Source organism: Dromiciops gliroides, chromosome 3, assembly GCF_019393635.1.
Source record: "Dromiciops gliroides isolate mDroGli1 chromosome 3, mDroGli1.pri, whole genome shotgun sequence".
Taxonomy (NCBI): Eukaryota; Metazoa; Chordata; class Mammalia; order Microbiotheria; family Microbiotheriidae; genus Dromiciops; species Dromiciops gliroides.
The window spans coordinates 652,767,332-652,794,446 of NC_057863.1; the positions used below are offsets into that span (position 1 = coordinate 652,767,332).

General features: G+C 36.5%; 1 protein-coding gene across 1 annotated transcript; it reads right to left on the bottom strand.

Moving 5' to 3' along the window:
- Positions 1 to 1,218: 1,218 nt before the first annotated feature.
- LOC122749013 (vomeronasal type-2 receptor 26-like) lies at positions 1,219 to 24,522 on the bottom strand. Its single transcript, XM_043995164.1, has 7 exons — positions 24,373 to 24,522; positions 24,295 to 24,307; positions 18,262 to 18,593; positions 15,999 to 16,802; positions 13,413 to 13,640; positions 9,107 to 9,230; positions 1,219 to 2,162 (listed from the first exon to the last, which is right to left on the bottom strand). Exons 1-7 carry the CDS (start codon positions 24,520 to 24,522, stop codon positions 1,219 to 1,221), a joined length of 2,595 nt encoding a protein of 864 aa, XP_043851099.1.
- Positions 24,523 to 27,115: the final 2,593 nt, after the last annotated feature.

Genomic DNA, 27,115 nt, shown 5'->3' on the forward strand with positions numbered 1-27,115 from the left:
AACAGGTTTCCAATGAAATCAAAATAATTTTAATCATATAAATTGCTCTACATCATTTTTGATTAGAGAAATGTAGATTAAACAAACGAGATATTTTTACACCAACAATACTGGCATAGAATGGGGGTGTGACAAATATTGTAAAGTATGTGGAAAAAAATGGGACAGCAATTCATTGTTGGTGGATTCATGAACTGATCCAACCCCTTTGGAGAGTAATCTGGAATTATGCCCAAAGTGCTTTTAGTCAGTCTATTTAATAAAAAAATTATTGGGGCAGCTAAGTGTCAGTGGATAAACCTCATGCCCTGGATTCAGGAGCACTTAAGTTCAAATTCGGCCTAATATACTTAACACTGGCTAGCTGTATGACCCTGGACAAGTCACTTAACCCCCTTTTCCCCACAGAAAAATGATTAGGGAAAAAAGGATAAGAACTTATACGTTCTAAAATGTTTATAGCAGTTCTTTTTGTAGCGACAAAGAACTGGAAATTGCAGGGAGGCCCATCAAATGGGTATGGCTTAACAAATTGAGGTTTATGATCATGATAGAAAACTGTGCTATAAGAAGTGATAAACCCAATGGTTTTAGGGGGAAAAAACATGGACAGAAGTGCATGAAATAATCAAGAGCAAAATAAGCAGAAACAAGAGAACATTATGTATTAGTATTATTATTGCATACAAGACTTTGACTGAATCAGTTATTTTGTCTATTATAAATACCTAAATGAGCTATAAAGGACACATGAAGAAAGATGGTATTTGCATCTAGAGAAAGAAATGATGAAGATAAATATGTATAGAAAAATATTTTTACACACATACATATGCATACACTTATGTATGTATATACACACAAATATATATATAAATATATATATATATTATATATATATATATACTTATATATATATATCTACACATATATACATACATATATAACTTTTTGCATCTAATTGTAGCCATATCTAGGGTTGCATTGAAGGGAAGAAAAGAAGGAAAACTAATTTACATGAAAATTTTGTTGTATATTTAAGAATAACAAGTTGTGCATAGTAGATTTGCAGTTCCACGGGCAATCATTTATTTTATTGTACTGTTTTATGGAAATGCTTGTTCTCTTCCATAAATTAAGAATAAAACAAATTTTAAAAAGAAAATGGAAAAAATCAAGTATGGTTTAGGTTACTGTTTCAGTCATGTCACAACATTGTTAGGAGGCATGAGGAAATGCCTTCGAATGATGTCTTGATCTGGCATAAGACTTATGATTTACCCATTCTTGGGTGTTCCACTGTGGCTTCAGAAGGATCACATAGCATTTGGGAATGAAAATGCAGCCCAGTAAGCCAGCACTAGAGCTCAAGATGGAAAACACTTCTACAGCTACCATGGTCTTCCCCTTACTGCTCTGGTATGTGGGCAAAAAAGAGATCCAGACACTGCAGAATACCAGCATGCTGAAGGTGATAAACTTGGCTTCATTGAAGGTATCAGGCAGATTTCTGGCCAAGAAAGCCACAGTGAAACTCCCCAAAGCCAGCAATCCCATGTAACCCAAGACAAAGTAAAACGCAATGAGTAAGCCCTCATTGCACTTCAAGATGATGTGCTTGGGTTCAGAGTGTGGGTCTACATCTGGGAATGGGGGAGAAACCAACAGCCAGATACCACAGATAGTCACTTGGATCAAAGAGCATATAAAAACAACAGAAATGGGTGCTCTGGAGCCCAGCCATTTTCTGCTCCTGCTCACTGGTCTTGTGGCTTTGAAGGCTAGAACTACTGTAATTGTTTTAGCCAAAATGGAGGAGATGGCCATTGTGAATGTGATTCCAAATATTGGCTGTTGAAGGAGACATTTGGCTGAGGTAGGCTGACCAATGAAAAGCAAAGAAGACAGGAAGCATTGGCTTAGGGAGAGGAGCAAGGTGTAGCTGAGAGTTCGATTATTGGCTTTCACTATGGGAGTGTTCTGATGCTTCACAAAGACCCCAATGATTATAACTGTCAGGAGGCAGAAGGCTAAAGCTGTGCAGGACAGAGTCATGCCCAGAGGTTCACCAAAGGACAGAAAGGTTTCAATCTTGGAGAGGCAGCGATTTCTCTCCCTGTTTGGATATTCATCTTCAGGACACATGATGCACTGGTCCATATCTGAAGAGAAAAAAATTTCCTCAATATTATAAGTTCAGCCAATCTGCATTAGCTCTGGTACAAGGTAATAGAATTTTTCAAGCTGTATTTTTTTTACAATAAACAGCCTCTCATAAGCCTCTCCATATCTGTTAAATGAGAAGAATCTCTCACAGTATCTGAATCTCTAATATATTAACACCATTGTTTCTAGCACTTAGGTCCTCCAAAGTAGAAAATAGCTATTTTTAGAAAGTCTCATCAATAGATAAACTCTTTCATGGCTGTGAGCACAGTGTTTCTTCAAGTAAGCATGTTGTGATTGCTAGCAGTCAAAAAGCATTTATAAAGAATTTACTTTGTGTGACCCTGTGCAACCTTACTTACACTGTATTGAGCACTAGGCATATATATACTAGCAATGCATTACAATCTCCCCCTTCAAAGTACTGCATTCTAATGAGGAAAGAGAACACACTAAGGAAGCTGAAAAATAGAGGTTGGTGTGAGGGTAAAATAAAAGTGAGAAAATACCCTTTTTGGTGGCACATTGTCAAATCGCATAGGGTCAGGAAAAAAAATGGGAGAGAAGTTAAGAATGAATGAACTGGACACAAATGAAGGACATGGAAGGGATTCACATATGGGAGCAGAGAGTTAGCATGGCAGAAGGATGTTATAAGCCTAAAAAATTAGAAAGGGACAACAAGGTTGTACAGTGAATAAAGCACTGACCCTGGATTCAGGAGTACCTGAGTTCAAATCTGACCTTAAACACTTGACACTTACTAGCTGTGTTGATCCTGGGCAAGTCACTTAATCCTCATTGTCCCCCCTGCCCCAAAAATAGAAAAAAAAAATTTTAAAAGAACTGATATGGAATGAAATTTCACTGTGAGGATCCCCTCATAAACATGAAAAATCCCAAAGAAGAAATATAGCAAATATAGATAAATTGTTACAGTGAAAATTTGCTGTAAGATAACTTGTATAGCAAGGTTATTTCCAATGCCTTTCTTCTTACAATCAACCTATTAATGTACACATGTACCTTAATGATAATATTGAGACTATGCAGGATTTCTTCCATGTCAGCCATCAAGAAGGAGAAGCAAACATTTTCAATATTCCAAATAATCCAATTTTTCTCCAAAAAATAAATACTATCAACAAGAGGTAAAGTCATTTTCATTCTTTTATTGGTGTTAGACAGAGGTTCTGGAAGTCCTACAAACATATTCAGTGGAGCCACTGACAAATTAAAATGTAACCTTAGTTTAGCAAAATAAATCAAAAAACGTAATGTTAACTTATGATTTTCTAAATTAATATGTAACCAAAAAGAATCTGATTTTATTGCAATTGAAAACCATTGGTCTAAGACACCACAAAACCGAAAATAATACAATCTGATGAATGAAAAGTAAAGAATAACCCCTTGTCCCTAAAATGTTTCTTCTCTTCCTGCTGTTCCATTAGGCCCCACATTCTGGTAGGGACACAAAACCAGACTTGCAGAGTTATGTTTTGGGGTCCACTTAGCAAATGCACAGATGCTGAAAGTCTGATAGTTAACATCAACTCTATCTTTTTTTTTCTTTGCAGGGCAATAAGGGTTAAGTGATTGTCCCAGGGTCACACAGCTAATAAGTGTCAAGTGTCTGAATCTGGATTTGAACTCAGGTCCTCCTGAATCCAGGGCCATTGCTTTATTCACTGTACCACCTCAATGCCCCACTATCCTTTTTTTAAAATACCTTATTATTTGATTTTACCATTGTTTTAGTTTTTAAATGTTGAGTTCCAAATTCTTTTTTCTCTTTTAATCCCATCAACAGGGGGCAGCTAGGTGGCACAGTGGATAAAGCACTGACACTGCATTCAGGAGTACCTGAGTTCAAATCCAGCCTCAAACACTTGACACTTACTAGCTATATGACTCTGGGCAAGTCACTCAACCCTCATTGCCCTGCAAAAAAAAAAAAAAAGACACTGAATTAATGCCATCAACAAACCACCATGAAGACCTATAATATGATAATAAACCATGACAAACCAAGCAAAAAGTATTATTTTTAAAAAGCAAGAAAAATAAAATGAGAAAATAATACCTTAATTTGCACTGAGATTATCAGTTCTCTCTCTGGAGATGGAGAGCATTTTTTCATGAAGTGTCCTTTGGAATTTTCTTGGATCAGTGCATTGACAGTAAACAAATCTTAAATCATTGATTATCATTCCAACAGTACTATTGCTTTGTGCAATAATCTCATTGTTCTCCTCACTTCACTTTTCATCACTTCAAAAAGTTCTTGCCATGTTTTTCTTTTTTTGTTTGTTTTGCTTTTTGGGGTTTTTTTTGTCTTTTTGGTGAGGCAATTGGGGTTAAGTGACTTGCCTAGGGTCACACAGCTAGCAAGTCTTAAGTGTCTGAGGCCGGATCTGAACTCAGATCCTCCTGACTCCAGGGCCGGTGCTCTATCCACTGCGCCACCTAGCTGCCCCCACCATGTTTTTCTTAAACCATCATCTTCATCATTTTTTATACTACAGTAGTATTTTATCACAAACATATGCTACAACTTATTCAACCATTCTTCAATTAAATAGCATTCCCTTGATTTCCAATTCTTTGCCAGCAAAAAAGCTACTATATGTATTTTTATTCATAGAGGTCCTTTTTCTGTTTTCTTTGATATCTTTGTGATATGAACTTTGTAATAATATTACTTTGCCAAAGGATATGTACAATTTTATATCCCTTTAGGCATAGTTCTTTTTTAATTTTTTTCCAGTTACATGTAAAGGTAGTTTTCAACATTCATTTTTATAAGATTTAGAGTTCTAAATTTTTCTCCCTCCCTTCCTTTCCTCCCCCCTCCACAAGACACTAACCAATCTGACATAGGTTATATATGTACAATCCACAAGTACTCTTTTTTTTTAGCATTTGTTCAATCAATATCACTTCTTTCTTTGGAGGTGGATAGTGCAGGGGCCAAATTTTATATGTGGAGAGTTAATTGGGTGGCTTGCCATAATATTGGGGTTCAGAAAATAATGAGGGACTTCTAGGTCCAAAACTTCCTCCCCTCCAAACTGCCTTTTAGTTATTTCTCCCAGGCCAATAAGAAAGAAACTTAACAACCTCTTTTCCACAAATGAATCAGGTTTTATTAATAGGAATAAAATACACAGAAAAGGTGAAATTAATAAAGTCAAGGACAAGGGAATAAGGAAAGAGGAGAATGGATAATCTCCCTAACTCTAACAATAGCCTATATAATCCCCAATCTTGCTTCCAGCTCAACTAATTCAAAGGGCTAGATTTAACTCACCACCAGGGGTCCTTAATTTCTATGGGAGTCAGCAGCCTGTCTCTAGTCTGCTCCAAGGCCAGAGAGAAAGTGTATCTTACTTCCTGTTGGGGTCCCCTTTTCTACCTTTTTCTCTCTCCCCCAAAGGGAATGTCCTTCAAGTAGTGTGACTGAGACTGTCTCCCTGTTGATGATGCAGTCCACAGCCTCAGAGGACACTCCTTCTCAGGGTTGGCTAAATTAAAACTAGGTGGCTAACAATCTAATCATCTTAAGTGGGTACTTAGTAATTTCTCATTCATACCCAATTCAAGCACTACTAAGTCAATCAAGTCAGACCCCTGGGCATCTGCCAAATTCCATTATTTTACCACAATAGTAATGCTTCATTATTAGCCCTTTGGGATTGTCTTTGATCATTGTATTGTTGAGAGTAGTTAAATCATTCACAATTGCTCATAGAACAATATTGCTGTCACTGTGCACAATGTCCTCCTGGTTCTGCTCACTTCACTATACGTCAGTCATATGAGTCTTTCCAGGTTTTTCTGAAATCATCCTGCTTGTCATTTCTTATAGCACAATAATATTCCATTACAATCATATACCACAGCTTGTTCAGTCATTCCCCAATTGATGAACATTCCTTTGATTTCCAATTCTTAGCTACCACAAAGAATTTCTGTCAATACTTTTTGTACAATTTTTCCCCTTTTCTCTTTTTCACAATTACTATTGTTAACTGTTTCCTTCCATCCTATTCCCTTCTCCATGATATTTACTCTATTATCTATCTTTTTTTACCCTATCCCTCCTCAAAAGGGATTTACTTCTGACTGCCCCCTCCCCCAATCTGCCCTCCCTTCTTTTGCCCCTCTCTCTTTATCCCCTTCTCCTCCTATTTTCCTGCAGGGTTAGATGGATTACTCCACCCAACCGAGTGTGTATGTTACTCCAAATAACTGCACTTAAGGGGATTAAAACTGAATCAATGAATAAAATTCCAAAATTTTTGGAAAGTGTGAAAAAATGGGTTCAGTGCTTAAGAGAGAAGAGAAGGAAATACATGGGAATAAATTTGCCTTAACTCATTTAAGCAATAAACATGAAAGACTTGTAAGGGGCTAAAAATTCTAGCTATGATGTCTAAAATCTAATGAGTGGTAGCCCCAAATTAGAAGCTTTAACAAGAGTTTAGACTTTTAAAAATTTTAAGAATTTATTAAAGAGCAATCAGAAGTTGGTGAGGAGAGAAAGAGGTAAAAGTCTAACTATTTCTAAGAGATCCCAGCATCCAACCTACCATACCTAGGTCAGGAACCCAAAAGATCTCCATGCTTCCTTCCTCCTCCCAGAAGCCTCCTCTCCATCCAGAAACAGTGCTGTCCACACACACACAGTTCCAAGCTAATTGGCTGGCAGCCCTGATTGACAGAACTAACAGGCAGCTCTACAGATGCAAGTTCCAGACACCGGACAGCTTCTGTACACTGGCCAACTTCCAGATGCTTAAGTCACATGGCTTCCAAATCACATGTTCTCTCCTCATGGCAGAGCTTCCCTATAGTATCTCTCCATCAGGGGGAGACATTTTAATTCTCACAGAATATAGTAGAAATTTTAGTAAAATAAAGATATTTTTTAAATCACAATTTGGAAAAGATAAAAAATATTACTAACAAATGGATTAAAATATAAACATGAATTCTCATAATTTTAAATGTGAATAAAAGAAATTACCTAAATTATTTGTTATGATTTTATTGTGCTGTTACCTTATGTTACCTAATATTATAGTTACATAAAATTATTTTTATGTTATGTTGTATTATATCATGTTACATTATATTAAATTGCCTTAAATTTCAACATATATCACATTGTTATTTCATATTAGATAACATTGCATTTCATCACATCATATCACATAATTTTACATCACATTATATCATAAATCATGCCCAATTATATTACAATTAGATCAGTTTAATTATTTAGATTAACATTTAGAAAAAAAGGCTGGCATATTAGAAAAGAATAAAAATTCTCAAACTACTTCTTAAAAGAAATACACCTAAAAAGCAAGTACATGTACATAATAAAAATGAAAGCCTCCAAAAAGGAGGATAAACAAGAAAAAAAATTTTTTAATGTTGCTATCATAATAAAGTAAAGGGGGGAAATTCAACAAAAAATGAGATAAAGAAAGAAACTATATTATCCTGAAAAGAAGCATAGACAACACAGCAAATTCAATATTCAGTGATTATGCACCAAAAGCCTTTGCATCTGAATTCCTGGAGGGAAATGTGAATTAAAAGAAGAAATAGAGAGTAATTTAATAACAGCTAGAAACGTTAATATACTTTTATCTCTTTTGAAAAAAATCTAACAGAATTATAAACAAATTTGATAAAGGATGGAACAAATTACTGTATAAACTAGAAGAAAAAGAAGATACATTTCAAACCATCCTGCTAAACATGCAAATTTTCCAGAAATATGTGGAACTTAAAAACATAGCAGTCATCATGTAATTAGTTCAAACTAATTTTACAAATAAGTGGAAAATGCAGAAATAGTAAAGACATCATTGGTATATTCCACTTGGCTGATATTCTGGACTTCATCATGTTCTCCATGTGCTAGGTGGCACACTGGATAGAGCTGTAAGACTGGCATCAGGAAGACATGAGAACAAATCTGGCCTCAGATACTTCTTATCTGTGTGATCCTAGGAAAATCATTTAATCTCTATTTGCCTCCTTTCTATCATCTGTCAATTAATAAAAATAGCATCTGCCTCCCACACTTGTGAGGATCACATAAAGAATAATTGTGAAGTACTTAGCAAAGTTCCTGTCTAAATGTTTGTTGTCATTGTTGTTGTTATCTTCCTGCAAGATCACATTCACTTTGAAATGCAAACCCCTTAGCCTAGGGGCCCCTTCCTCCTTCTAATCAGAGATAATGGAAGGTGGATATTACACAGCTCCTTGGAGATCTTCCATTGCAGGGAGATATTTATGGTGGCCACGTAATCACTTCCTAACCAGCTTCAGGAATTCAACATTTCTACCCCTTCTTTTCTGTTTCTTTTCATGTGTTATTGTCCACTTTTGATTCTGAATTCCTTTATATAAGCAATGTCTTTTTTCTTTTCTATTATTATTTTTTTTCTGAGCAATGGGGGTTAAGTGACTTGCCCAGAGTCACACCGCTAGTAAGTGTCAAGTGTCTGAGGTCATATTTGAACTCAGGTCCTATTGAAGACAGGGCCGGTGCTTTATCCACTGTGCCACCTAGCTGCTCCCAATAGGCAATGTCTTTTGCCTTTCTTTGCATCCCCAGGGCTTAGCACAGTGCCTGGCACATAGTAGGCATCATAGCCATAAACATACACAGCAAGATATTCATCTTTCCCTAACTTGGCTCCCATTTCCAAAATTGTGTTGACGATGCCCACTTCCACTCTAATTGTCCCCATCTCTGGTGTTTTTCCACTAGGGTACCTCCATTTGCTCTAGGTCTTTTGCTTCCAAATAATGTATATGACCATGAGATTCTATCCCAATTCTGCTTCCATATTCTCTAGAAGACTCTTCTTTGTAAATTGGGAGGAGGTTATGGTTCTCTGCAAGTACTTACCAGTCTGGTTGGAAATCTCCCCCACTGGGCAGGGCATGCAGTCAAAGCAACAGATGGACTCTCCCTCACGAGAAGATTTCCAAAATCCAGAGCCACAGCTCTCACTGCACACAGAGCGGGGAGTCTGGACAAGGAGGAAATTATTTTAAGGGACTTGTCATTCAAATAGTCTAGAAGGTGCATAGTGGTTTTGGAATTGATGACATTGTGAGGTCCTAAATTTTGTAGAATTTCTAGAGAAGTAATGCCTGCTGCATGTTTCTAGGGATTCAATGAATCAATCAACAAGTATTTCTCCATTACCTAATATGTAACAGATACTATAGTAAGTTCTGGAAAATATTCAATGAATGAAATGCTATTCTATTAAAAAAAAATACCATGGAAGCCAATTGACAAGTAGTCATGAATTCCCAAATGAATTTAAATTTAAATTGCATGCACACATAGCACACACACATATATCATATTTGTCTACATATGTAAAAATATCCATGTATATCTCAGTATGTGAGTACAGGTTTATTTTTCTCACTAATGACATCCTGGGGGCAGCTAGGTGGCACAGTGGATAAAGTACCAGCCCTGGATTCAGGAGGACCTGAGTTCAAATCTGGCCTCAAACACTTGACACTTAATAGCTTTGTTACCCTGGGCAAGTCACTTAGCCCTCATTGCCCTGCAATAAATAAATAAATAAACAAACAAACAAATGAACAAATAAATAAATAAACATTTTAAGAAAAAAGACATCCTGAAATGGTTCCTGCAAGGGACAGCAGACCTGGAGATTTGTTGAAGTCACCTCCTGTGAAAGTAGCTCTATCTAACTACTAACAGATGACTGACTGCTTTAGTCAAGTGGCAATTGTCCAGATCCACATAGATTCCTCTTAAATAATACTAATTTTAGCTAACTTTTATATAGGACTTTAAAGTTTTCAAAATGCTTTTCAAAAATTAAATCATTTGATCCTCCCTACAAACTTGAGAGGGTAGGTGCTATTAATATTCTCATTTACAGATGATAGACAATATTCTAAGTAACAGACAAAATGACAATGTTTAAGTAGCAGACAAAGTAACTTCTGTAAGATCATGCAAGTATTAAGTATCTGAGCAAGGTTATGAACTCAGCTCATCTTGACTATTTGTACAACATTCTATCTCCTGTCCCAGCTAACTTCTGAAATTTCTGAAAAATAGCTAAAACCATCCTCAGAACAAAGCTTATAGTCTTAAAAAATATTATTTCCTAAAAATGGAGGTACTAAATGGAATTTATCAATAGCCAAAGGGGACTGGTAACAAAAAGATTTCCTGGGCTGAGAAGGATCCATGGGAAATGGCTCTTCTGGGGCATAGTGTTTGATTTTATACTTTTAAGGTAACAATCTATCTATTATGTGTACTTACTTTTGTTGACATATACATTAAAATAGCCTACATTTTGGGTAGTGGCCCAGGATGGACAATTTCTCTTTATTTATCAGTTTTCATTCTGACTTTATGGACATCAATAGCATGGTTACAGCACAGTCTAACCAAGGAATCTTTGTGATACTATCAAAATTTGTATTTTATTTTAAGAGACATATAAATATTGACTAATCTTCTAATAATGTACAGCCCATCAATTTGATACTTAGGAGATCAAATCAAATAACAAAAAAGAAAGATTTTTTCAAAAAGTGGAAATGAAGACATTGGACAAATTAAAGCCTAACTTATTTCAACAAGTAATTTATTCTAAATGAAAAACTGATGAAATGATAGACATTGACCTAAACTGTCACCATTCTCTAATAAAACTTGACCTTTAAAAACTAATTAATATAATGGAGTAAACAAAAACTCTTGAAACCACCTCATTGATATGACTCAGGAGGACATCAAACCAAGAATCTGCAAGCCAATAGTAATAAGAGTTTTGTATCTATTACATAAATGAGAATAGTGAGAAGTTATATAACATATTTATATGTAAGTAATAAAGAGTAGTGGAAAATTCAAATGCCAAAATATGATGTAGATATAGATGTAGACATACACTTAGACATAGACATAGACATAGATATAGACATAGACATAGATTGCTTCATATATATATATATAGATATGGGTATGAATATGGATGTAGATATGGATATGGACATGGATATGGATATGGATATGATATAGATGTAGATATAAATAAAGACAGAGATACAGATACAAATACAGATAGATATCTTGTTCCTTATATATTTTAGTCTAATGGATGTTATCAGATTCAAACTACTTACCACCTGACCTCTCTTTCTATTTCTCCTTTGCTACCTTCTCTTCCAAAATATGCCTTCTAATTATAGCTGTCCTTCAGGGTTGTAGCATGGGACCTCTTCTCCCTCTGTGCTATTTACTTGATGATCTCATTTCTCAGTCCCTTAGGTTTACAACTTAGGAGTCATCCTGGTTTCCTCAATCCCTCTCACCTTCTCATATCCAGATATTGCCAAAGATTGTTTATTTCACCTTTGAAACATCTCTCAACTGCAGGATCTTCTCTCCTCTGACACCCCTCTAGTGCAGGTTCTTATCAGCCCAGTCCTGCATTATTACAATAGCCTGTTGGCGTGTCTGCCTGCCTGAACATTTTCTCCACTCCAATCCTTACTTTCTTGAGCCATTAAAGTGATTTTCCTAAAGCAGTAGTCAACAAAATGCTTATTGACTTTAGGCAAAAATAAAATGCCATCTCTGACATTCCAAGCTCATCATGATCTATGTCCCTTCCACATTCCCAGTCTGCTTAAACTTATTCACATAGATGTACTCCTTGATTCATTGACACTGGCTGACTGGCTGTTCCAGACACTCCAACTCTTGGCTCCAGGCATTTTCTCTGATATCATTCCTGGAATGTTTTCTGTTTCCCACTCTATCTAATGACTCCCATGATTTCCTTTAATTCACAACTAAAATCTCTTATTCAATAGGAATCTCTTTGAGGAGTGGAACTTCTTTTGCCTATTTCTGTATCCTCAGAATTTAACTTCATTTCTGGCACATTTTGATGTTAAATTCTTTTTCAGTTGTGTCTTACTCTTTATAAGCTTATTTGGGGTTTTCTTGCCAAAAATACAGGGGTTAGGTGCAGCTAGGTGGCAGAGTGGATAAAACACTGGCCCTGGATTCAGGAGGACCTGAGTTCAAATCTGGTCTTAGACATTTGACACTTACTAGCTGTGTGATCCTGGGCAAGTCACTTAACCCTCATTGCCCTGCATACAAATTAAAAAAAATACAGGGGTAGTTTTTCCATTTTCTTCTCCAGTTAATTTTACAGATGAGGAAACTGGGGAAAACAGGCTCAAATTATTTGCCTAGGGTCACACAGCTATGGTCTCAAGCTATATTTGGACCTATGAAATTGAGGCTTCCTGACTTCAAGTCCAGCACACTATCTATTGAGTTACCTAGCTGCCCTTTCTAGTACATAGAAGGTTCTTAACAAATGATTACTGACTGATTGAACCCTTTGTCACTTGGGGATAGGGAAAGAGACTCAACCTCTATATGCCAAGCTTGAATTCCACGAAAGGCAATTTCTACAACGAACACACATAGTGAATTACAAAGTAACCCAATTACCAAAATCATAGCACAACAGAAATGAGAGAAGTAGTGCATAGGAGAATGTATATGAGCCAATAAAGTATGAAAGATTTTTCACTTTAGGATATATATAGCAAAATTCAATGACAAGATTTTTTTTCCATGATCACACTCAAGGAGAAATTACCTGAAGTCTTTATAATAGTAAACTGTATAGAGGCATGAATAGTTTTACTTCAGCAACCTGAAGTGGGATTTACATCTTTCATCTTCTGTCTCAAAGCTAGAAACCAGAAGCACTGGAAGTGATTCCCCTGTTGAAGAGTCCTGAGCTTGAGGAATTCTAAAGAGAACTTGTTTTTTGTTTAACAGTAATTTCTTTACAGGAGAGAGAGGGAGAGAGAGAGAGAGAGAGACAGAGAGAGACAGAGAGCATTTTCTAAATAACAACTACTCTAAATGGCTATTTTACTGACAGTGTATAAACAGAAGAATTAAAGGATGTTAAATATCTTGGCCCTCCCCAAAGTAATTTATTTTTTGTTTTTATCTTCACAGTCCTTGTGGAAAGGAATGAAGATGTTTAGTGGTAAGCATTATAGTACTCATAAATATGTCCCTTAGTGGGGAAAAATAAACCCAAATCCAATTAATAGAAGCTCTTATGTCCACACCCTATTCAAAAACCTCCATTTGAGTTACTACTAACCTCTATATAAAATTGGTTCCACATTATGACATTCACATGGATGGAAAAATCTTCACCAAGGGAATCATGAGCAATAAACTCTCCCACTTTCACCAGCATTTCTGTACCATTATCGAGGATCACAAAATTGTTAATATTGTAGTTTGCCACAGGGATCCTTTTCTCATCCATGAACACCTGGTCACCAACACTGTTGTTAAACTGCATATTTCCTAGAAGGGAGTGCAACTGAATGGGAAGAGAACCTTTAAGTGTCACTTCAATAAAAGGACACCCCAAAGATTGTGAACTCTCAAGATAATCTTTTCCTTCCCCTCAGTCACACATAGGGATGATCATAATCTGCATCTCATCCTTACCAAGAAAACCTACCAGGGACACCACTTCCATCATTAAACATTTTCAATGGAATTATTTGATTAAATTTTTTCTGTGGTTCCATTTCTCACTAAGCCTCACCCTCCTAATCCAATGTGTTGCCTTTGGTGGGACTTTTAAGTGCTTTACCCTCTATATACCTTTTCAGGATATTAGAGCTGTGGTGATTATTTTACTTTCTTCCTTTTCTAGTCTTGCTTCCAATGCTATTCTTTTAAACTCATCATCATTCTGTGTTCACAAATCATTTTGTCATCTATGTGATTGTAATCATTTCTTGACTCTATGTTTTTAATTCTTCTGGATTATTCACCCCATAAACCTCCTCCTGTCAATTCACCTTTTGTTGATCAAAGCTAGAGAAAGGAACACATAACACAGTACCAAGTGCATTTTAAGTATGTATTAACAAACTGCAACTGAAGTCTCAAAGCATTGAGGAAATTCTTTAATTCATCTATAATTAATTTGCTGTCTCATTTCTATAAAGAAGACTTGTTCATCTAAGTTTCTAGCCTCTTGCTTTATTTCCCTGTCTCAGATTCTAATAAATCCAGTCTCTCCTACCAACTGCTACTACATGAATTTTCCTTAAGCATACATCTGACCATGTCACTCCTCTAAAAATCCAATCTATTAGTTCCCTATTGCCTCTAGGATAAAGTATCAAGGATTTTGTTTATCTTTCACAAATCAGTCCCAAACAGCACTTTCCATCTAATCATACATTCCTTTCATTCTCCCACAACAATCCAGATGAACAGTCCTTTCTGTTCTTTGCACAAGACATTATGGCCCTCATCTCATTATGGCCATCCTATATCTCCTGGATTGCACTTCCTCCTCTCTTTTGCACCATAGAATAGCTCCCTTGTTTCAAGATATAAGAAACTCAATTTTCTTCATGAAGTCTGTGCTGATACTCTGAGCTGCTAGTGACATCCATCCCTAATTATGTGGTATTTAATAACTTTGGATTTCTTTGTATTTTTTATATTTCCTGAGAATATACTTAAACTGAAAATATTAGCTAGCATTTATATAGTGCTTTAAGGTTTGAAAGCAATGTGCATTTTATCTGATTTGATTGTGCCCTCTGAGGGAGGTGCTATTATTGTCTCCAATTTATAAATGAGGAAACTGGAGACAAGGAAAATTAGGTGATTTGCACAGAGTAAATGTCTCAAGAAGTCAGGAAGAAAGGAACACAAATTCTAACTCAAAACACTGAAGTCCTCTCTGTCTCTCTCTGTCTCTCCCTCTGTCTCTCTCTATCTCCCTCTGTGTCTCTTTCTCTGTCTGTCTCTCTCTCTGTCTCTCTGTCTCTGTCTCTCTATATCTCCCTTTGTGTCTCTTTCTCTGTCTGTCTCTTTCTCTCTGTCTCTGTCTCTCTGTCTCTGTCTCTGTCTCTCTCTCTCTGGCACCTGCTCTTCTGTCCTGTTTGTATGAGTGCATGTATATGTGAATAGCTAATAAAATAGATGTACTCAAATAAATTATACTCATGTTTTCAGAATTAAGTTATTCTTCTTTGTAAGCCTATATATTTTGGCTTTTGGAATATTATATTATAAAATCTCTTCTTTATTATACATGATTCTAGTTCTTGTATAATACTGCTTCCTTGAGACTTCGTACTGGTTCCTTTATAATTGGTGCTGCTTTTAGGAGGTTATTGCTAGACTTTCATATATTCATTCTGACCTTTTGATCTAATAGGCATGGGTACTATTTATCTTTATGATTTCCTGAAGTAACTTGTCCTTTATGTTCTCTCTGTTTGGGACGTCTAAGCCAGTAGATCTATGCTGTCTATGTGTGGCCCAGTGACACTGTTCACATATGTGCGTGTATGTGCGTGTATGTGTGTGTGTGTGTGTGTGTGTGTGTGTGTGTGTGTTTTACTCTACTTCGGGAAATCATAAAGAAACACTGCCCAAGCCTATTAGATCAATAGGTCAAAGAGAAGATATGAAAGTCTAGCGATAACCTCCTAAAAGAAACATCAGGCATAAAGGAACACACACAAACAAGTAGTTATAGGAAAAGCTATAGGCCTGGTTTCTAGCAGAATACTGTTGAGACTCCATTTAGCTGACTAACTCACTAATGCCCAGCTTTCTAGAGATATCACCTCTTTTTCCTAGCCTAAGAGTCAAATGAAATTTTTTACATGTGAACTCTCTTGTGTTATAAAGGAAAACTTACCTTCCAGGGATACAGCACTAGGCCTTCTTCATCTTTCGAATATTCCATTTCTGATCTAGTTAAGAGTACTTTATGGAGGGCCCAGGCCAGAGCATACACAGCATTGTAGATATTGTAACTTTGGCTAGACATAGACATGTCAAAATACCTCAAAGGCAGCATCTCTAAAGAAGCGTTTTGTGAACAATTCTCCTGCTCTCTTGCTATAATATCAAATGGACATCGAAAAGCTGAATTCCAAAAGCGTTTAAGGAAAATGTCTTCTGGGTATTTGGCAGGATTAACTGTCCTTAGGAAAGATTTGAAACTTGGAATCTCTTTTGATTGACCAGCAAATATCAGAGCTCTATTGAAACTTTGAACATCCATGTCTTGGGGTCTTATGGTGAAATCCCAGTGAGAGGTGGTAATCCATATCTTTGTAAGTATTAAGTAAGGCTTTTGTGCATATTGGAGAGTCATTAGTGAATTGGTATCCCCATAAATAACAATTACATTGGCAGAAGATCCATCAATTCTTGGCATAATAACATCATGGGAATTAATAGTGTATTTCTCAGTAGAAGGAATCTTCTGTACAGAGGCCACACAGACACCCTTCCTGGCCATCTCTTGTCTTATATTCCAGAGGAATGTTTCCCCCTTGGTATTATCTGTTATAACCAGTCCCACCCATGTCCAGTTGAAATGCACCATTAAATGGACCATTCCCAGGGCAAGGGTGGAATCCTTGGGTGCCAGTTGATAAACACTTGGAAAATGGACCTTATCACTCAGGATAGGATCAAATGGGCCATATGTGATCTGAACAGAAAAGAAACATAATCCCTGTTGAGACTGACATATGTAGTAGAGAGAACCAAATACCACATCATGCATCTTTCCATTTTCTTCACATGCTATCTTTTCCCCCCACATGTTTGCATAGAACAAGAAGTATTCCTGGAATTCAATCCTCCTTCTCTGCTGTTAGTATTTCACTATCCACTATTAATGTTCATCCAGTCTCTAAGAATGTCACTGCTACGTGTCATCAGGTGCCACATCCTCCAAGAAAGCTGCCTTAATACAACCACAAGAATGTCTTCTTTCCTTGATCTGCACATTTTTGTGATATAAGTGTGGTTTTTGTATTTCTCATTTGCCTGTTTCACTTGACATTCTATGATACTTTAAAGTATATCAGATGATCTAAGTTAGTCAAGGGTCGGGGTATTTTTTTTTCAGTGTGTCCCTGCCACCTCTGCCTGATGGTTCAATTATTGAGAAAAATGCATTCCATGTGTATGGAATTTTAAAAGTGCTCATTGATATTACCTGAATTACACTGACACACATACACATATATACATATATATATTATATACCATACATACATATATATGTTTATGCACATATTTATAATCATTACATTACAATGAATTACATTGACGCATATATTTATTTTATTGTTGCTCAGTTGTTACATTCATATCTAAATCCTCATGATTCCATTTGGGATTTCTTGGCAAAGATATTGAAGTAGTTTGTCATTTCCTTTTCCAGGTCATTTTGCTACTGAGGGACGAAGGAATAAAGGGTCAAGTGATTTTCCCAAAGTCACACAACCAGTAATGGACTGAGGACAGATTTGAACTCATGAAGATGAGTCTTCCTAATTTCTAGCCCAGTTCTTTATCCACTGTGCATTCTAGCTTCCCTTTTATATATATTTATAGATGAGGAAACCAGGGACAAGGGAAATTAGGTGATTTGCCCAGGGTAAGAGTCTCAAGAAGTCAGGAATAATATATAAAAGGGAAGCCAGAAGGCACACTGGGCTAGAAATTAGGAAGACTCATCTTCATGAGTTCAAATCTGGCCTATATACACACACACATATGTGTGTATACATATATACATATATAGTTATAAATATATATTTATATGAAACATAATACTAACATGAATGTAATCATTGTAATGAAATATAGTTGAAATGCAATTTTTTTCATTAATGGAATGAAATAAGAAAGAGATAAACAGATACATCAGTATATGCTCACAGGGATAAATCATTATAGAACAGACAATGGTGATCACTCCTTTCAATATCTTACCTCTGGATCATACTTGCTCTGAATACCAGAGGAAGGATAATTCCAGAATGTAGGATTTCCCAATGTTTACTATGTCATATATACAACATGAAATCCCTGCCGTTACACCTTCTACCTGCCATTGTTCTCCTGAGAATCTAAACTGTTTTCATCATGATTCTTACCTGTGGAAACTTGTAGAGCTCAAGGAGGGAAGCCATTTGGATAGACAATTCAGAATTGGCTCCCCCAATGACAGCCACAGATTTGCCCTGCTTCTCACAGTGGTAATTTGGAACAGCCATTCTCTGCCCTGATAGCCACATCAAAGAGCTCTCCAATGTTCTGACATCACTTGGGTAGGTGTTGTAAATCTGGAATCCTAGAGTAATATTAGGTAACAGATTGGGGTCCTTGTTGACCTCCTCCACAGCAAACACCAAGGCCAGGACTTGATTGTAGTGTTTTACCTGAAAACTCAGTTGAGAACAATAGTGTTGGAACTCAGAAAATTCTTCTATCCATGAAGAGGTTACTTCACAAAGAGGATACCTAATGATTTTTAAAGCAATTTAGTGTAATTCTCCTTGCTAACTTTCAGGTTCTTAATTAAACTTTATTCTCTTTTTTTTCCAGGCAGTGAGGGTTAAGTGACTTGCCCAGAGTGACACAGCTAGTAAGTCTCAAGTGACTGAGGCCGGATTTGAACTCAGGTCCTCCTGAATCCGGGCCAGTGCTTTCTTCACTGTGCCACCTAGCTGCTGCTGCTGACTTTATGCTCTTCTAGTAATCTCACCCTTATTATACTATATATATATGGATAGATAGACAAATATACACATACATACTTATATGCATACATAAACATATATGTGTTTGTAACAAACATATATGTGTATAAAATATATATGTGTACACACACGCGGATTGTCTATTTCTGTGGCTATCCATCAATTTAGCTAACTAGTGTCAGGAAAATTTCTAAGTCTGATGAAGAAAAGAAACAGCAAAGTCTCCAAGCCATAGAAATGAGTTCATTGAGAGAGGGCCAATCTCACAATACAGCCATTCTCATGCAGGGGTAAGATCTGAGAGACCCAGAGCCTGGTGCTAAGCAGGGGTTTTTACCCCTACAGGGCTTTAAAGCATTTATACACTACTATATTTAGATAAACCCCTCCCACATATATAAGACATAAAACACTCATGTACAGAAAGACAGAAATCATGTACTAGTGTAGGATGCAGTCCCTTGTCCCATTACAATCATTGCTACACATTCTTTTGACCTACTCTCGACCTCTTTCAATCTCTATTGCTTATTATTCCTGCTCCAAGGATGTTCTGACCTTATATGGGTCTGTACCAACACATGTAGGTCCCTTTAGAACACTTGACTTTGTTCTGATCATAGTCCTTCCTTCTCTGAAGCTGATTGGTTATTCCACCTTAGAAGTTACTATTTTGGGGGCCTTGGTTAACCACAATGAATACAGTAAAAGGGACTTGGTTATCCAGAACAATAGCAAGTTTGCAATTCAATTGATACCTGAGAACACATTAGTGCATTGGCTTAGAGAATATTTTAGAGTACATTAAGAGCACTTGCATAATATCTGTTCTCTGTGCTATAGTATTATTAACTTAAGAGACTAGAGAACACTTAAACATGAGTGAATCACCATTTGTAGTCTATTATAATGATTGCTATCACAATTAAATCACTTCTATCTAAAGACTGAGAAAAAAATCTCAGTCACACTAGTTATCATCTCTCTCTAGATATTACCAATTTACTAATTTCTGCCATGACAAAAATGAATGCTGTGGGCCATGTCATGCTGCTTTGTATTCCACAAACTAAAGAATGGTTATCTCTCAGAGAGGAAGGTCAGGTTTCTTGTTTTCTCACCAGCAAGAGAAACATTTCTGATAAGTGAAGGATGAAAAACTGGTAAAGCAAAGGTCTAGTTTTGAATTTAAAGTTTGTTGGGAATTGGCACTATGATGGTGTCAATTTCTGCCACAGCAACTATCAGCAAAGGAATATGGGAATGGTGCTGTGAAGAAGGGCAACTAAAATCATGATTATGTAGAAACACTAATTCCTGGGAATGGTAGACTTTGCTCCAACAATTTATTTTCCTTGCATGAGTCAAGAACCTTGCAGTGGGGTGGCTGGAATAGAATGATAGGGATAATAGTAATATCTTCTTGAAGATCAGCCCAAAAGGGTAAACTTGAATGTTAGTGCTTATCATTAGATGACTCTTTTTTATATGATCTTTCTTCCTTTAAACTGTTTCTATTGCCTGATATTATTTAATATTTAAACATTATTGATTATACCTTCTGTGATACATTGAGTGAACTATATAGAGTTCAGTACATCAACAAGCATTTATTGTTTGTCTCTATGATACTGTGCTAAAATGGAAATTCAAAGGAAGATGTTAGTACCTAGATTGATATGTACAGAACAAAAATATATCAGGGGATTATGCTTCTGTCTAGAATGTAGCAATTAGCAAAATAGGGGTTGTGCTGACTATAAGATGTTTTTCCTTTTTGATCTGTTAACACAATAAACTCCTAAATGGCCAATATACATAAGCCATATGGAATTGAAAACACCATACCCTGTCTTAAGAAGTCATTATCAAATCCAATTAATCTGTATTAAGACATATAAAAAGGTCATGTCACATATTCTGGGCTTTCTCCCAGAAACATAGAGAGGAGTAGTCTGGGATATGAGACCATATCTGGGACAAATGAAAAAAATTCAATGAGGTCAATTTATTCCTCTACCTTCAAATCTCCCAAACTCACTACATAGTAATATCCCTGTGTATTTTCAAATCTGTGATTTCTTGGGGATAGGTAATTTCACTTGTTTTAGAAATTATGTCAACCAATTTAGATATATGATTTATAAACCTTGATAGTTTCCTGGGCACTAAGAAGTTGATTGATTTTCTCATTGCTACAAAACTAGTAGATATCAGAGGAAGAACTAGAAAAAACTTCTAATTTAATCTCTCTCTCTCTCTCTCTCTCTCTCTCTCTCTCTCTCTCTCTCTCTCTCTCTCTCTCTCTCTCCTTCTACCCTCTTCTATACTTCTCTTCTTCACTTTTTTCTTTCATTCTCTTACCTCTCCTCACTGTCACACGATATGTGCATAAATATGCTGATGTTCACTTATGTCAGCTGTGTCTGATTTTTTGTGACCCTACATGGGCTTTTTTGGCAAAAATAATAGAGTAGTTTGCCCTTTGTACACAAATCATTTTATAGATGAGCAACTGAGGTAAACAGGGTGAAGTGACTTGCCAAGGCTCACAAAGACAATAAGCATCTTGGGCCATATTTGAACTCAGGAATGAGTCACCCTGACTTTAGGCTCAACAGTCTATCTGCTGTACCATCTGGCTGTCTCATATATGCATACATTAGATCAATAATCAATAATGATACCTTTACATGTAGGTAATAAGCAAATAAAATATAATGATATACTATAATATAAATATAAAATAATATAATGTAATATAAAACATTATATATTCTAAATAAAAATAATAAAACACATTGATTTAATATGTTTAAATACAAGAGTGTAGATTCACATCTAGAATATACCTAAGAGTTCGACTACTTCGATCTACTTAATTAACAGAAAGGGAAACACATTTACTAAAGGGACTTGAGTTGGCACGGCAAAATTTAAATAAAAATGTTTGGAAAAAAACAAGCACCTAAGAGTAACTCTCTCAAATAAGAGAATAAACATAGAAATTGGAAAACAGCATAAGGAACTTAAAAATCCACAAAAGTCCCAATATTTTGAAAAGGACTAATAACCAATTTTTTTTCTTTTTTTTTTTTTTAGTGAGGCAATTGGGGTTAAGTGACTTGCCCAGGGTCACACAGCTAGTAAGTGTTAAGTGTCTGAGTCCGGATTTGAACTCAGGTCCTCCTGACTCCAGGGCCAGAGCTCTATCCACTGCACCATCTAGCCGCCCCAATAATCTTTTAATCAAACCAAAAGCTTTCATTCCAGACTTCTGGTGGGCCAAGGATTCAGGGGGTTCAAAATAAATGAAAAAGCAAAGAAAGTAAGATTTTTCACATCAAGGAGCTCACAACATGTTGGAAAATATTTTATTCAAAAATATTATATACAAAAATTTGTGCCCAGTATTATTTGGATAATCCCTTAGAGATGTCACTAGCATTGAGCTGCTTAGGGAAAAATCTTGCAAAATGTTAGATTTTAGCTGACACTTGAATGAACCCAAAGAATTCATAATGTGGGGGTGAAAAGGGGGAGCTTTCCAGAGATGAGATGCCGTCAGTGAAAACTGAGTAGGGAGATGGAATGTTTTGTGTAAGGACCAGTAAGTGGGCTGCTGCAGCTGAGATAGTAGCATAGGTGGAAAGGAATAAGGTACAAGGATACTGGAATGGGGGCAGCTGGTGGTGCAGTGGATAAAGCACTGACCCTGGATTCAGGAGGACCTGAGTCCAAATCTGGCCTCAGCTATTTGAAACTTACTACCTGTGTGACCCTGGGCAAGTCACTTAACCTTCATTGACCCACAGCAAAAAAATAAATCAATAAATAAAAAATAAAAGTTAAAAAAAAAAAGAATGCTGGAAAGTTAGCAACTTTATGGGTAGTGAAGGGCTGTAAAATCCAGAAGTATTTTACATAAGATCCTGGAGCTAAGGAAGCACAGAGGTTCACAGACTAGGTTTGTGTCAAAGATATACTTTAGGATGATCATTTCAGGAACTGAGAGGAGGATTTACTGGAGTAGGGACAGAAAACTTCTTTATAAACTTCCATTTAAGCTAATTGAAAAGAAGATAGATAAAGATAAAATGAAACAATACAAAGAACTATGTAGGAATGAATAAAAAAGAATGATCAAAACCAAATATTCAGGGCAGTTAGGTGGCACAGAACATAAAGTTCTAAATTTATACTCAGGAGAACTAGAAGTATTATCTCAGATACTAGTTTTGCGAAATTGTGCAAGTTTCTCAACTACATTCTCCCTCAGTTTTCTCATCTGTATAAAGTGGGTTATAGACCTATGTCATGAGAACTTATTAAGATCAACTGAAGTTAAAAAAAATAATAATTCAGAAGCCTGATGCTAACATCTTATGAAAGAATTCCCTTATTTTTAAGTGTTAAAATCAATAATATTGAAATAATTAAATATTGAGAATGAATGGCATTCTACCAAACTGCTTATATAAAACAATTATAGTCCTAAACCTTAATAAGTAAAGCATCAATGATAGAGAAAGAGAGATACACAGAAAGATACAGAGACAGACATAGATAGCAGGCTGGAGTGAGAATCAGAAAAAGCTGAGCTAAAAGTTTTGTCTCAAAATACTAGCTGTATAATCTTCAGCAATTCACCTAACCTCTCAATGCATCAGGCAATACCCTAAGAGGGTAAGTTATTGTTATGCTACCAGTCAGCATCATAATTACTCACAGACTTGTAAATATTTATAATTAAATTATATATAGTTATATAGCTATAAGTTCATATAGAGTTATATAAAAATATATGTATCATATCAATATTTGTAAGTATTAAATAATTATATATGAAATGTTAAAATATTATATATTTATATATGTCTATAGACATAAGATCATACACATATGCAAATGCACACATATGTGCCTCACTGTATGCATATTATAGTGAATGACATTTGTAGCTATAGTGAATGACATTTTAATGCCTTTCTCACAGGGTCCATATGGGGCTTACATGAAAAGAAATTATATATTTAGAGCATTTATCTGACATTCAAAATCTTTAGGAATGTCAACTGTTAGTAGTGTAAGGACTGGGAAGGAAAGAGACCATGACAATTGTCATGTCTTGCAATGACTATAATATTAAAGGCATAGAAGGCAGAAAATAGGAGAGGAAATTATACTCTGTCCATGCAAATGTTTTAAAAATGACTTTGGGGGCAGCTAGGTGGCGCAGTGGATAGAGCACCAGCCCTGGAGTCAGGAGGACCTGAGTTCAAATCCAGCCTCAGACCCTTAACATTACTAGCTATGTGACCCTGGACAAGTCACTTAACCCCAATTGCCTCACACACACAAAAAAAGACTTTTTAATCACCCCTCCCCTCAAAAAATACTTCTTAAAATGAAAATAAAAATAAAAACTTACTGAGAATAAGTCTGAATTTTCTTAAGATGAATTTGAAAATATTTCCATACCTCTATATCAGTCATTTCATGTATAAATAAAGGGAAAAATCCCCCTACAATAAGATCCCCATCCCTGTAATATGTGGGATCTAAATCTCTTTTCAGGACACAGAGAGGAGTTTCTTTAAGATTCATAGATAGAGGAAGCTCCAGCACAAGAAATAGAAAAAGAAGTGGGAGCATCAGGAACATTTCACTCCACCTTCTAACACATGGATAAATAATAGGCAAACCACGGTGGGCATATGCTGAAGATCAGATTTGGTCACAGGAGAACTAGGATCATGAGGAACTTTCTAATGGTGAAACTTTTCTCCAGACAAATGTTTATTTCCTTTGCAAATTCTGAAATCTACTATTGCTCCTAACACCTGTGAAGACAAATGAAAAATAAATGAGACCCTTGCCCAAAACAAGGGTAATGAGAGATGAACTAGGGGATATTTATAAAGATTTTGCATTCCTTATTCATGACTCTAGCTAGATTTAATGTAAGAGATGGATAGGATCCTTGCCCTCTTCCCCCATCTCATCTCAAATGCAAGCAGAGTGAGCCACAGCAATGGGTGCTCTGGGACCATCTCTCTTTGGGGTTCTGCACCTGTGTTCCCATATCTGAGTTATAAATATATTTTTCTCCTTTCTCTTTCCCTGTCCAGGTATTCTCAGGAGGATAAAATGGAAAGAAGAGAATTAGTCTCAGGGATATATCTTGAGGCATTCACCAGCCTGTGGGACCATGTGTAAACAATCAGGATCCCTACAATTATTCGGGAGTTGACAGATGTGGTATCAGTCAGAAGTCTGTGTGAGATGACAAATTCAGAGTGTCAATGACTGGGGGAAAATAGAGGAGTTTGTAAGCCCATATTTCCCACTGTGATGATAAAAATTCTGAGCGGCAGTTTCTGGATAATTTCATGATTTTATTAATAAGGCTGATGGGTTGTTAATATAAAAAGGGGCTATTGGCCATCTCTCCCAGACCAAAGATCTCTAATGCCAGTGGGGTCATAGTTCATATAAGCTTTCAACTCTAGGAGCTCTGTCTCTTAGCAATCAAATCTAATTGGTTAATATCAGTCAAATGTAATTGAATGACATGTGAGAAAGTGAATTATAATTATAATAAAATGAAGTCTTCAGATGTTTGAGTCATGACACTCAACCCTTGTGGAAGATGACATCACAGAAAGAATGTAAAACTCATCAAGGTGTGGCTGTGCAGGCAAAAGGCCTTCAGTTTATCTAGATCTAATCTGTCTCCACCCAAAAAAACTCTTTTTCTAAACTTGGCTTGGACTTGACTCATGAAGTGATTTGATGGAATCTCTCCAGGAGAGCTTGCCTTTGAGTAGAGGCATAGGGACAAAGGATTAAGAGAGAAGGGGAGGTCAATAGGTTCTCCAAAGTATTTATTATTAATAATTGTTTTTCATTCCACATTGTTCCAACAGGAAGCATAAAAGTTTTTCTAGTCCTAGGTCCAAGTTGTTCACTCAGCAAGTCATGTCTTCCGATCTAGGTTTTATACAGGGCTTCTTTTCCCAGTTAATCCCAGCATTACATATAGATTATTCCAAATGTCCCCTATCCCAGAAAGAGTACAAATTGACAAAATCTTTAAATGGACAATTCTTGTAATTCCTGTTTAACTCGAAGAGTCATCTCTGAATGAATTGAATCAGAGTTTTATCTTCTTCCACGTGCCAACTTCTTACCCAAGTACTCTGGCCTAGCCACATTCATCACAGTGTTTTACTTTTCACTTCTTTTGCTAAAATAGTTAACTAGAACATCAGAAGACTAACAACCTTGCTGACACTTAAGGATTGATTATGAAAGACCATTACACTTGGAGGAATCTGACAATAGGAAAGAAACAATAAGCATACTGCTTGAAATGAAGACATCATCCTTTTTTACAGATTTTGTGTGTCATGCTCCCAAGTTTGCTTGCTGGTGAAAGGGAATCCTTGATGAATCTTTTTTTCTGAATATGATACTTTATAACAGTGAGTTTAGAGGTATGTAATTGTCCACTCACTACACCTAACTGTTTCAATAAGGTCAAATTGTTAAATTCTAATATGCCAAAATGTTACAACTCCTTTTAGGACTATCATTAAGGGAGGCAAACCAAGATGGCAGAGAGAAGCCAGCAAGTTGCCTGAGTTCTCCTGTGGTTCCCCCAAAAAACATTAAATCAAACTTCTAAACAGCTTCTGAAAATGGAGGACCTACAAAAAGACAGAGAGACACAATCTTTCAACCTGAGAAAATTTAGAAGACTTCAGGAAGACTCAGTCTCACTCAGGCAAAAGGGGAGCACAGTACAGCTTAGCACAGCACAGCACAGCATGGAGGAGGTCTGGGCAAGACAGCAGGAATCTCTTGGCCACACAGGAGCAACTGAGGCCCCTAGATCCTGGCTCAGCAAGCTGGTGATTCAGTGGGCCAGTTGTAAGATCTGCCAGCACCAGGTAAGAGGGCAGGTTGTCAGCTGGAGGGCCACGCACAGGATAGGTCCTACTCTGCCAGACCATCCCAGCACCACAGGAGCAAGTGCAGGGAGCAAACCCAGGGTGGTGAGGAATTCACCAGCCACAGAGGCCTCAGAGTAGAATGTCAGGGACACAGGCCCTTTTCCCCAGTACAAGAAGCTTGAAACAGTGACTCTTATGTCCCAGGAGCAGATGTCAACTTAACAAAAATAAGCCACAATATGAGTAAGAAAAAGAAAAGGGCTCTTAGCATTGAGAGCTTCCATGTAGAC

What these genes read in the sequence shown, in the direction of transcription:
- LOC122749013 (XM_043995164.1), bottom strand. Translation starts at nt 24,522, where the DNA reads ATGCTCCCACTTCTTTTTCTATTTCTTGTGCTGGAGCTTCCTCTATCT. An exon ending in AGCTCTACAAGTTTCCACAG is followed by an intron (nt 16,803 to 18,261) that starts GTAAGAATCATG and finishes TTTTCTGTTCAG; the next exon opens with ATCACATATGGCCCATTTGA. An exon ending in TAGTGCTGTATCCCTGGAAG is followed by an intron (nt 13,641 to 15,998) that starts GTAAGTTTTCCT and finishes CTTCCCATTCAG; the next exon opens with TTGCACTCCCTTCTAGGAAA.